This window comes from Hyposmocoma kahamanoa, unplaced genomic scaffold (assembly GCF_003589595.1).
Source record: "Hyposmocoma kahamanoa isolate Upper Pololo Valley unplaced genomic scaffold, ASM358959v1 78, whole genome shotgun sequence".
Taxonomy (NCBI): Eukaryota; Metazoa; Arthropoda; class Insecta; order Lepidoptera; family Cosmopterigidae; genus Hyposmocoma; species Hyposmocoma kahamanoa.
The window spans coordinates 5617832-5631519 of NW_020653945.1; the positions used below are offsets into that span (position 1 = coordinate 5617832).

Sequence of the window (13688 nt, forward strand, 5' to 3'; positions counted from 1 at the left end):
TATAGGTAAACGCAACTAATATTCAGTCGACAATCAGTGGAATATTTATAGACTGCAATCATTATTTGCTTGTGAGTTAGCAACTATTTGGCGCATTCAACTGTCATTTCAGTTTGTTTTTGAATAATAATTATATAGACACGCTTACAATGCTAAATAATGTGGAGTATGAAAATAATAAAATATTCCTCGATATTTAATATAAATGTAAACATCTAACACTAACTTTAGACATTCCAATTTCCATAAACTAAAATTGGAAACAATTTTGTGTTGTTAATAAAGTTTGTGAATTTCGTAAACCTTGTTCGAATGCAATTATGACAATTTATATGCAGACAAGCTTGCTCAATAGCGGGCCTTAGAACCGTTGTGTTTTAATTAGATGTAAAGTTAACTGTATATTTACTTAATCTGAGTTGGAATCGATAGTATCGCCACCCACGAGTCATGACGAAACCAGTATAGTACCTACAATAGAATTTAATAACAGTAGTAAAGTAACCTACTGTCTTGTCTGCTGGATTTGAGAGTCAATTTTGTGTTCGTGATTTATGTTCAATTTGTTGAATTGTAATTCAAATCTTACGTTGAGTTATTTGCATAGGTATTTTTGTAGTCTAATTTATTAAAAGTTTTAGTGCAGATCTGTACATGCAAGTGTAGTTTATTGAACGAAGTATTACCTATTACGTATTTCTGTAGTCTATACCGTTAATTTTGTGCATAATTTACGTTTATTATACGTAAAACTGTACTTAGAGTTAAATTTCAACGAAAATCGCGTAGTTGTAAAACATTTACGAGGTTACGTAAATAGTCATTAATTTATAGAGCTAATTATATATGTTTTTAACATTTTGCACATCTGTGTAACTGAAATTCACGTGCACAGTAGGTAATTGAGATTATTGGTATTTCTATGGTGTTGCTTGATATTCAACAGATTTTTTTTAGTAGCAGTAGAGCTCTTTATGAAGAAATGGGACTTGTCAACTTATGTCTCAGGACGCATTGGCAGTGTCGCTCAGATCTTTGCGGTTTAAAGCTCTGCGAGGCACTGCAACTGTTATGGATAGACGTGTAGCTTACCATCAGGTGAACGACTTGGTCGTCCCGTCACTTGAAGTCATAAAAAAAAATTCACCAACATGCCTACCCTTCAGAATGGGCAGACTCAAAAATTTCTTACACTATGCAGAAATACATACAGATTATACGTAACCCACTACAGGTCTTATTATTGGCCAAAATGGGTTACGAAATTCGCACGTTTTCCAAATATTATGAACCTTTGTTGAATTGCAGGTTTCAACAATATGTTTACCTTCACTTTCAACAAGAGATATTGATACTTCAAAATTCACAAATGTACATGTGTACGACCTTTGTACTGAGAAGTAATTGATCCCCACTAGGCCACCTATAATTTGTTAGCAATTTACTAAATTTTAAATTTTTATTGAATTGATATTCAATTATTTTTGTGAAATTACTCCACTAGTTTGTTATAATTGTTAATACAAAGATCGAACACTCAGAAAAAATTCCTTCGGTTTATTGGATTCGAACCGACGTCTTCTGTCCGTGCCAGACGCTATAACACCTACAAATAATAAAAAGACACGACAACAAGCACATGGAAAAATTCGTGAAGTCCGCTGGTTCGTTCCGTGGCTTTGTTGGTATAGCGTCTGACACGGTATGCTAGAAGACGTCGGTTCGAATCCGGCCAGATCGAAGGATTTTTTTCTGAGTGTTCGATCTTTGTTTTACCCTTTGTTTTGTTGTAAGTTTAACCCTAGTTTTTTAAGGGTGATTCAATATGTGTTATTTAATTTTTAGTTCGAGACTTAATCGTGTATAAAAAATATTTTAATTACCTCGATGTTTCGGATGTATTGCAACGTCCATGATCTCGAAGGGACTGTCGAGACCAAGGACGTTGCAATACGTCCGAAACGTCGACCTTCGAGACCATGGACGTTACAATACGTCCGAAACGTCGTGGTAATTAAAATATGTTTTATACATGATTAAGTCCCGAAATAAAAATGAAATAATGTATGAAATTTAAATCAAAGGATTCAATATGTGTTTTTTGGGTTGGAAATGATACTTTTTTATCTAAATCGATCTTAGTCAGCCATGACCATGAGACCTATAAAGTTGGTTTGTTTAAAAAAAAATTAACGCGATTTAGATCCGAAAAAAAGTTTAATTTTCAATCGCGAAAACCTAAAAAGTCGATATCTTTTTTGTTAAACCGCGACACGGCTGAAACCATGTCTGGCTGTGTCGGTCGGTTGTTGAGAGGCCCGTAATATCGTAACAAATCACAACAGCATGAAACGAAATTGTCTTTACTCACATAGAGCAAAATAGGTCGGGGTCAGATAAGATATTGTAAGGTATATCTTGTCAGACCTACTATGTATTTATTTATCTAAATTTTGACAAGCTGGACGAAGACAAAAAAAAAATATCCGGAAAAATAGTTTCATTTCCTAAGAAAAAGAAAAACTTTGAATATGTATGACACTCTTTGAAAACAGAAAGAAATAAGTGTCAAACATAATGCGATTACGATTGTTGGCTCAAGTGATTTTTACTACTCCACCAGTCTCACTCACTTTGTGACGTTTTCATAAATTGGACGCAGTTAAGCAAAAAGGATCCAATCCATAAAATTATCAAAAAATGAGTTATATGTACGAACGCCGGTTCCTAAAGACTAACCTCTTAGACCAGCAAAAAAAACAATATATAAATATAAATAGATATGTTACATGACATTATAAGTTTTGAAAATAAAACAAACATCAAACTGCCAAATATCTCGAAAGTGACTGGATGTGCATTGGATCCTTTTTGTTAAACTACGTCCAATTTTAACATAACTGATAATTAGTGATTAGTTGACAGATGGTGCGCTATGGGAAATAATGGTTTCCTATCTTTCCATTAAGAAACCTATTGGAGTTGATATTAGCTGTAGAACTGCTGTATATAAATATCTTAAATAATATGTACAACATAAGATTAGTAGTCTTTATCGTTAATTACATAATTTGAAACGAATATGATTGGAAAAGAATGTTCTTATCAGATTGATAAAGGTCATGTCGGACTGGGTGGTAATCATCTGGTTACATAGATTGTAAAATTGCACAATGCACTTGAATATGCGAATATAAAAAGAAAGCAAAGGGCGCGACATGAAGGACGCGACAGACGGCGGATGGCGGAGCGCAGAGGGTTGAGCACCCTCGGCGTCACGTGAGGAGCGACCTTCAGGCGGCGCACCGACCTTGAGCGCCGCTCGCCCCGCGCGCGGGTCAGAGGTGAATGCACGCTGCCGCACCCCGCGCCCGCCACCCGCTGTCCGCCCGCCGTCGCCATCGGGCCCCAGCACCGCACGCCGCTGCTACATCTCTACTCACCTTTAGTGCACCATCCTCCACCGCCAGCAACCAGCCCCACAACAGGCAGACACCATACTCCTTTGCCAACCCGCCTGCCGCACACAAGTACCGACGACAAGACGCGGCACACCTTTCCCATAAAATACCACCGACAAGTTTATTGACATCGAGTCTCACGTACGATTGCGCAAATTTGTTTTTTATAAAGAAACGACACATACGAAGTCCTTATTTCAATACAGTGCACTTTTTGTGTAAAACTGAACGTCTATTCACTCAAAAAATACTTATTCACAAGCAAAACATTGAACACAACTTGTGATCGTGAGCGGTCTCACCATGTCCTCTCACCTCCGCAAAACAAAGCGGAATACATTCAAGCAAGCCAGCGAGGTACGAGTGAACGTGACAGGACATCTCGCGGGGCGCATTCGCTTGCCCGTGCGGCCTCCAAACCAAAAATTTAAATTATTGCCATCTATCGACAAGAACACTTACTAACTTGTTTCACTTTTGACGTAATATTATCATAACATACCACAGCGCAGAAGACAGTTCATTTCCCCTAAGTTCCACTAGAGGGCGGAACTTTATATATCTTGCTAGAGATGTAACTCGATATTTTATTTTCAATTAAGTACCGATTCATTTGATATCATTTCGATTTCAATGTTAACGCTTCAAAAAAAAAAGAAAAAGAAACAAAAGACAATGCGAGAAACAAAACAAGAAATTATCATTTGCACACAATTTTGCAAATGAAAAATTAATAATATTTTATCTTATTTAACATACAGTCAAAAAATGCTTAGATGACTTCATGTACACAAACCGAATCCAAGCCAGTAAATATGGTGACTCCCTTATTTTACTATTTTAAACACGATATGTAGTGATCTGTGACAAATTGAAAAATTTACGGATGTCACATTAATACCTTTTTTATTCATAAGAATATGCTGACATTTTCAAGTAATTTAAAGAAATTCTCTAGATGATTCGTTTTTTAAATATTCCAAACAGCCACTTCTTTTACACAACCATAATACGGACAACGGCACATTAGACTACACATTTTTGTTCGAAAATCGCCTACAGTGCAACGGAACAAGATACGTCAATGTGTAGCTTGATGATTAAAAGTGTTTACATTGACATTTTATTTTTAACGAATAATTAAAAAAAAATACTGACTCGATGAAATCATACAGAGTTCGTTACGACTACGAATACCACAACACTATTTTGTTTGACAGCTTTGTCAGCTGGGCGAGTGTAATAGACGTGCGTGTTTTGTGTATTTTCTAATTTATTATTATTTGAAATAATTTTATATTCTTCACGTGCAATTAAAAAATTCTTTGCCACGTTTACTTGTATCACTTTTGCTGACAATAGCATTACAATACTTAATTTAATAAAAAACTAAATGAGTCACTAATTAGAGAGATATATACGTTTTGCGCCAACTTTCAAGGCTGTGGTCAATAAAAGAAGTAGACGGTGGATAATGGTGATTACTTGACATAATGGTGGAGGAAAACGACCGCCCGTATAACAGGACTCCAAATCGGAATACTTTACTGAAGATTGTGATACTCGGTGATGGTGGGGTGGGGAAGTCTTGCCTGATGAGTAGATTCGTTTCGAACCACTTCGATGATCACAGCTTCCACACCATCGGTGTGGAATTTATGAATAAGAGTATAGAAGTAAATGGAAAGCAGTATACGCTTCAGGTAACTTTCCAAGCAGGTTTATTTAATTTGCGACAGTGTTTTGTTTGGGTTTGCATGTGTCATTGTTTGTTTAGGCTTCAGCCAGTACTAGGTACTAATTGGAGCATGTAATTTATGTATTGTTGAAGAATTTTCTGTTCTTTTTTTAAAGTATTTTCTTATAATTTAAATGTTAGGGATAGGAGACCCCGAAATTTCAAAGGAAATTATTTTTGAGGACACATGCTGTGTTTATATACACATACATGTATAATAATAAAAATGGTTTAATAATATGATTATGAATACAATGATCAAACACAGAATTATATTTTTTTAATTTTAATAATAGTTCTGTTTAAATCAGAATAAGTATGAAGACATAGTTTTGTTATTTTTCAATAATAATTGCATAATAACTATTTACAAAGACCTTACCTTTTCCTTACAAGAAGTCTCCTTTAAGTCAAGGTTTTATAATATTTTTGTTATTATCTGATTTAACTGTTGTTTGTATTCATTATTAGTTTTATTTACAACTGATTTAGAGAAGCTAAAACATGGATATAATTTATTGTGTCAACAGATATCAGATGTGATTGGCTAGTATTTTACACTTAGCTGCATTAAAAGAGCTGTAAGTGTAATATAATGTTCCTTACTGTCTCTTAAAGGTCTATGAGTTCCTGCTAAATGTATGAAATTTTGTTTAATTTATTATTTGGAACATAATCCCAAATCATTCAGGTGCAGTGGCGCTTCTGTGAATCTGGAAAGGTTGCTAAAGTGGCCAAAGTGGGTTACTTCATCCAGAAACATGAGTTGACAAATCCCATGCGCCTATAATTTCACCAGCACCGTTACTCTTCAAAAAACCGGAACACAGTAACCTACCTCCTCTGTCTGAGGCATATGTTTGCCCATGAGTCGGGTTACTATCAGTCTCGATTTCTCCAGACACACCCATCGTTTTGATCTGCTGTCTGGATTTTTCAGTTTAGTATACCAATTTATAGGATAAAAAGTAAAATATCCTCCTTGTAATTCTGTAGTAAAATGTTATTTATTACAAAAATTTTCTTGCTTGGGCCCTTCTCATCTCAGTTCTTGCCTCAGAGAGATATTTTCGATTTTATTTTGTTACTAATAGTCTAGACTTTCTTGCAATTGTGACAGGCTTTTTGTCCAGACTATTTGATAGTAACGGTAATCCTACCCAGGAGTGAATTTCGTAACATTGTAAGATGGTGCAGAGGCATATCATTTGCATCAGACCAGGAAACGAGATTGCACCATAGGTAGCACATTTTGCATGTACACTTTTAATGAATGGTTTTTTTTATAAAATCCCATAAGTACTTATGTCACTTCTTTTTAAAAACATGTTTATGTCTCCTTAGGTATGGGATACAGCAGGCCAAGAACGGTTCAAATCCCTCCGTACCCCGTTCTATAGAGGCTCGGATATATGTATATTGGCATATGGCATTGACGACAGAAGTTCCTTCAACAACATTAAAATGTGGCTGAATGAGTTCTTGCACTATGCTGGAGTTAAAAATGGATTTGAGAAGTTCCCCTTCATGGTTGTTGGTAATAAGGTGAGAACAAAATTTTTTTTTTTATCTAGTGTTGGAAATTAAAGCGTCTATTGCAAGGGACCCTTCCTTAAAAATAGGGAGGTGTAATAAGAATTAGGGTCCCGATGTAGGGTGATCGGGTCGTCCCGATCTGCAACGCCCCGTAGCTAGGGCAGTTAAATAACATTTAGGACAGTTAGGGAGATCAGTCGTCACGCGTGACGAACGCTTAGAGCAATCGTATCGTTTCGTCCCTTTGATTCGCACTGCCATTTTGTCTTCTAGCTAGCTAGTAAAGAAAAAGAAGTTTTGTTGCGCCTGGTAAACATGTACAAACTACCAAGTACCACCAACCAAGGACCAAGTAACTATTGTCTTTTTAAAATCACAAACCAAGTAACTATCATCTTTTTAAAATCAAAAAGTTCAGAACTAACGTTGGCTACAATGCTATTTTGAACCGAGTTTGCCGAGAGTACAATAATTCTCTTAAAACATATATACATAGATTAACTGACTTAGATTTGTTTTCGTTGTCATTAAATAAATATAAAACTTTATTGTATAAATGGTCAGACTAAAAGTACCATAACTTTACAGTTTAATTTAGCATGTTTACTTATTGGTTTTGTTTTATCCATCAATTTGTCTGTAATGTAACATACAAAAAATGCTTTTGACACAAGCTTCTGATATGTGCATGCTGTGTTTGCCTATTATTGGGTTTACACTCGAGTATTTTATGTAATGTTATTGTTTGTTCATGTAAAATAGTGTATTTCTGTTGGCAAATCTAATAAATAAATAAATAAATAAATACAAAGACATCACGTATGACACCTATCTATAGAAGAAATATTACAAAGACTATACGAAGCAGAATGTACAGGCTTTAAAGTTTTACTTGAAATTCACAAAATTTCGATGAGAAACAACAACAACAAATACAAGCTTCGATGACGCCATGATAGTAACACATACAACGCTCTCGACGTTCGCGTTCAGAATGAGTTTAGGCCTGGTTGGCTGACTAGTGTAATAAACGGCTCACTACTAAGAGGCCACAACCACCCATGAAGCAGGACCCTAAAAATTGTGTAGTGTAATACGCGTTTAGTTCCGTAGCTGTGTAAATAGTTTTCCTGTTATACTTAATTATAACGTCCCATGCAATCGCACCAGTTACTTGGACGCATACCAGCAATTCCCTGCACTAAGAGTATTGTCAAAATGCGCGTGTTCGCGCATTCCGCGGAAGATTTTGGCTCGTATCTATTTTGTACGTTACGCAATTGACCATAAAGTTCATTATCCTATGTTACAAAAATTCGCTTCCACTCCGTTCCGCTGCAATATAAATTGAGCCTAAGGGCTCCGTATGTTATTGATTTTTTTTTACAGTATCATATGAATTACTTCGTAAATTAACCTAGAGTAAATCGTAAAAAAGTTATTATAGTTTATTATAGTACACAATTCAAAGCTGAATAAAAAAATATATATAAATTGATTGAATTATTTATTCAGTTACTTATTTATTAAGTTATGAAATTGACCAAAAAAAAAACCTACTAGCTGAATTAAAAAAGCTACAAGCTTTCTTATTTAACGTTATAAAAAACAAAATATGAATATACAGTAATTATTATTATATATAATTGACTAATTATTGTCATATCCAAATGGGCTCAGAAATGTACCAAAAATATTGGAAATCCTCCTCCGCCTCTCTCTAAATATAACTCGCAGTGCCCTGCCCTACCTTAAGTAGGGCATGACACTGCGAGGGCACTCCATCCTATGTAACATTATGGCAAATGCAATAAAGAATTGAATAAAAACATTGATTAAAAAAAAACACATTTTCAGTATTTGGCAAAAACGTGCTTGATCCCTAGACGCTTTTGATATGTGTACTGTACTGTACACTTCAAGAGATTTTATCCCAACCAGTGATGGTGTGGTAGGGAAGAGTGGAAAAATAAATCCACTTGTCCCCGCCAAGGGGGAGCGCTGGTAGGGACTAGTGGAAATGAGCTTTATTTTGTTACAATAACTTTATAAATACAAACAGTAAGTTTTTTTAATGTTGTGTAAATGACGTAAAATGTAAAACACAGTTCAACAAACATTATTGTACCGCAGTTTTTACCCAAAGTTTAATTCCTCTGTGAATAATATTTAAATAATCTCGCTGCAGAGTATAAGAAGACCGACCTCAAAACTTCGTGGAATTTCAATGAATTGTCAAATAGATGTACTATTTGACAATTCATTGAAATCGGTTACATCCCCTATTTTGCCACCTTTAGAAGTGGGATATTTTCTTCAAATTGAAACACAGGTACCCTCTTTCCAACAAAAAAGAAACATCAAAATCGGTTCACAAATGCCGGAAGTTATCGCGTAACATGCATACAAAAAACATACTGTCGAATTGAGAACCTCCTCTTTTTTTTGAAGTTGGTTAAAAATTCTGGACATTTTTGGAAAGGTAAATAATAATAATAATAATAAATATACTAATAATAATCAAAATACTGTTTTGACAAAATACTGTTTGTACAAATTATCGATCTCTGCTTTGGTGATTGGATGGTGGGTCAAAGCATTGAGGGCATGAATATTAATGAGCCAACTAAGGTGCGTCAGTGCCTTCGGGCAGTTACCACTTGCTTTATCTGCAGCATTCAAATATCATGACTTGAATTTAAATGCCGGCTCTTTTCAAGGTGTTCAGTTACGTTATCTCTGTAATACAGACGTTCCTATTCGCCAACATTTGGTATAACAATTCGACAACTACAACAGATACAAATTATATTAAAATTTTCTTTGTACTTGTAATTCTTCGTCTTCTTTTTGCCAAATGGCGCTACCCTTTGGTTTCACCAGTATCTATAGTTTTCGGCTTAGTAATTTTAAGCGTTTTTGTAGACTGCTATTCAGTTTGAGAGCACAATGTGTATAAAATATTCAGAAGCTGCAGTGGTGTTGAATTACCTGAAAGGGACGGAAAACAAAACATATATAGACACATGTTAGTAAGTATGTCAGCCAGGACGAACAAATTATGACCTTGTGTTATTGCTGGTTACATAATCACAAAGGTCGTTCGTGCAAGTCGTATCCACGTGGCTTAAAATCGTATTAAAATTTGTGGGTTTGGGAATAAATGATAGGAGGATATCGTACAAAGAGACGGGGTACTTGTTACAATCGAAAAAAATATGATCCGAAGTTTTTTCGCCCAGCCCGCAAAGTGAGGTTTCCTTTACTCTAATGTTAGCTAAGTGAACTGGGGTGCTCGAGTGGCCGAGCCTTAGTCTGCCTGTGGTGGAGATGCAAGATTTCGATGCTTTGTTAAATTTAAAAAGCCAAGGTTTACTCGGGATGATATTTTGAATGTCCGCATAAGGACGCGTGTACACGCTAAGAAATTCGACGTGTCTGCTACAGAAAAGATGAGGAAGGTCTTGTACACGACAAGAACTTTGTCGTATCTAGCCACGAAAACATATCGTGTCTGTTGCATAACGAGAAAATGATGAGTATGTACACGATACGAATGCTTTCGGACAGACGTGTGTAAGGTAAGTAATAAAATGTGTCAATGCATTACGAGTCTTCCAGGTAGCTGTCGTTTTACTACCGACTGTGGGAAGAAATATGTTGTAGTATATGTTATTACTAAGCAACACCCATAAACGTTCGTTTACTGACAATGCACCCCACCCCGCCCCATATAATAGCGGCAGAGCGAGTCGTATCGGGGGTAGACAAGATCTTTTTTTCTTGTCCGGCGCCGAGGCAGTGTACACAGTTCGTGTGTAGAAACGACACGAATTCTTGCATGGACCCTGCGACTTTTTTTAGCGTGGACACGCGCCCTTATGCTTTCCTTTCACTTTGCTGCTCTCTTTCCATTCGACATCCCATATGGACATCATCTTTTGAGTTTCCAGTAGGGGCAAGTCATGAGAGAATAATTAAGAGTAAATAGGGCATCCAATTTTAGTGGCATCTTTTGCCATCAAATCCACGGTCTCGTTACCTACTATACCAGAATAACCTGGGATCCAGGCCAAAGAAACTCTAATTTCTTGACTGAAGCAACTGTATAGCACAGGGAAAGGTACTTATAATCATTACGTAATATTTAATGTAAAAGGAAGCGGAAATCGGGTAAATGGAGCTCTTTATGTTTAATTTAGTTTATCTCTCTCAACATTACAAATTTCATACAAATACAATTACATGTCATTTTACACTACTCTTCGTAAAGTGAACGTCAGTTTACAAAATAATGAAGAATATGGATAGATAAAACGTGTCGAGAAAGGTGCGTTTGACCTTGATAGTGAGTGTTGAGTATGGCAGACAAAGCATGAAAGGAGGGTACTGTAGAAGTGACAGCTTTTCACAATATCTGCAGTGTTTGTCTTAAAGACATATTGCCAAATAGAGCTTGCACCCGGGTATACCGGAAAATCCAGGTAGGTACCGGAGAGGCAGTCGGTCCCGGTACCGTGATTATAGATATCCGGTTCGACTTGTGTTTTATAATCAGAGGGATACTCGGATGTTATTTACCTAAAATTCGGCTGCTGACATGGAATGCGCTGGTGTATGGAAAAAATCCCCGCGACCCCGATTGATGTAATTATTGAGGTCAAGTATAAAAATTTTAGGAAAATTAACGTTTAAAACGTTATTTGTAATTTTACTTAATAATTATTATTTTGTTTTCTGCTTAATATTTGAATTAACTGTTATCTTATTTTTCTAAACGTTTTTTCTTTTTAGTCAAAAATACGAAATCTTAGAACATCAAAAAAAACGTAGTTTTAATATTTTATTAATCGAAGCAACCATAATATTGTACTATCAGCAAACTAGACGTAGTCCCAGTTTCAAAACATTTGTTTGTAAGCTGAGATTGTAGCCAACCCCGCCTCTTCTTATGGAGTCGTTATTACGTAAATTATTGAATAGGTACGAAAAATCCGGGAAAAATATACTGGTTACAGCTTTTCAACGGAGTACCGGTGTCGAGCCGAGCCCAGTACCGGGAATCAAAAGTTTTGTGCCGAATAGTGTAGTAAGAGAAAGTTGTAATGTGAAAAATAGCAGACCAGGGTATAATTTTCGATCACATTGAAAGTGTGGATGTTAGGGGTCTGACAGAACAAATTTATACGGCGAATGTGCGAGAGGTACACAACTCCCCACGGTTCCATGGACGTATATATCTCGATCAGATTGGGGGTGTACCTAAAAATAATATTTCTACAGTAGAGGTACAATATGTGTTTTTGATCTATGTAATGTGAAAGAGATAGCGACATTTTAATATGAAACTTAGAATAATATACGTATTGAATTTGCACATATATTGCAGAGTATGTTTATACGTGTGACTTAAATCGAAATCATTATAAATTTCACGGAAATACTGTGTAGATAGAAACATGTAGCATCACTTTTGCAATCGAGTCAGTTCGCATTTTTCAGTACTTAGAACCTTGAAGTCGATCTTGATCTAAAAAACTTTACACTGACTTAATAATTATATCGCACATCGAAAACAATACCTTCACTATACATATTATCCTTTTTTTTAAATTTGAACTTATTTTCCCAAATTTTAATGATTATATTTCCCAAAAGTTGGCTTTTTAATTAACTAATGTCGGTATAATATTACTTATACATTGAACTAAAGCACGTGCGTTTTTGATCGTACTATTGTACAAATTTAGAATTTTTGTCTAAGCATTGTTGTGAGACAAGCGTGATATAATATGTCGACACTGGAAAGCAATCTTGTTGTATTTCGAACAATATAGCTTGTAAAATATCGACGTCGTATAATAAAAAAATATCGTCGTAGCGTCACGACTCCTAGACCATAAAATGCGGATATTTTTTCTGATTTCAATATTGTAAAAAATATATTTTCTCAATTTTTGCGAGATATGACAAGATTGCCTTCCAGTGTCGACGTGCATATAATATTGTTTGCTGTGTTCATGTATTACCGTATTAAAGTAGCTTATTGTTTCCATGCAAACCTTGATAATATCGACTTCTGCGGTCTAATTAATTAACCTCTGAAGTAAGGTTAGTGTAACCAATGACTACGTTTTCAGAATTGGGGCAAAACACCGATCACATTTCAGTTTTATTGTTTCTATCGCCGAACGTGTTATTACCTGTTTATATTACCTGTTTGTCCATATTTCGGACTGTGACGTGGCACTTGCGTGATTTCTAGTTTAATACCCACGCTTACACTTCTTACCAACTCTAAGTTGGACGATTTAGGGTTTTATCTTGATTTTGTGAAACGAAAATCCATAGCTGGTGGCGCTGAGATTGGGTTTGTTGCCTACAAACACACCTCAAAATATAAGTTCGAAATTATGCTTGTTACACTCTGCCCTAGAAAGCTTTTGCATAAATTAGAACAGATTCGCAGGCTTGGCCAGTTGTACCATGATTAATCTAGTTTTCCTCACGCGATAATTAGTCAACTATTCAGAACGTCTAGTTAATTACAACTGAAACCTGTTTTTGAAACAGCTTAATTTAGCTGGCATATTTAGCTATATTTTATTTTATTCGATGAACAAAGTTTCAACAGCATCCTTAAACTTAATTGACAAGTGTGTTTAAGCAGTACAAAACCCAATTACAGAAACTCACAACGTATACAAAACATGTGATATTATGGTTACAACATTGGGTAGGAAAATAAATTTAAATTGGTACAAGAGTTCATAACTAACTGTAAATTACTCATAGAAATTGTCGCATATGCGTGCGTGCGTGCGTGCGTGCGTGCGTGCGTGCGAGCGTGCGCGCGTGTGCGTCTTTGTGTGTGTGTGTCTGTTTGTGTGTGTGTGTGTGTATATATGTGTGTGTGTGTGTGTGTGTGTGTGTGTGTGTGTGTGTGTGTGTGT

General features: G+C 35.8%; 2 protein-coding genes across 2 annotated transcripts in view; one reads left to right on the forward strand and one right to left on the reverse strand.

The window, feature by feature from the left end:
- The window catches only part of LOC113233274 (nuclear hormone receptor FTZ-F1 beta), a 42632-nt gene extending 39230 nt beyond the window's left edge, over positions 1-3402 (reverse strand). The window contains exon 1 of the mRNA XM_026468332.1: positions 3237-3402. Coding sequence (XP_026324117.1) covers positions 3237-3402 — 166 coding nt within the window. The remainder of the gene's footprint in view (positions 1-3236) is intronic.
- A 1289-nt stretch (positions 3403-4691) lies between these two features.
- LOC113233093 (ras-related protein Rab-9B-like) overlaps positions 4692-13688 on the forward strand; it is a 21611-nt gene continuing 12614 nt past the window's right edge. The window contains exons 1-2 of the mRNA XM_026468076.1: positions 4692-5164; positions 6544-6744. Of these exons, the coding sequence (XP_026323861.1) occupies positions 4955-5164; positions 6544-6744 (411 nt within the window). The 5' untranslated portion in view covers positions 4692-4954. The remainder of the gene's footprint in view (positions 5165-6543; positions 6745-13688) is intronic.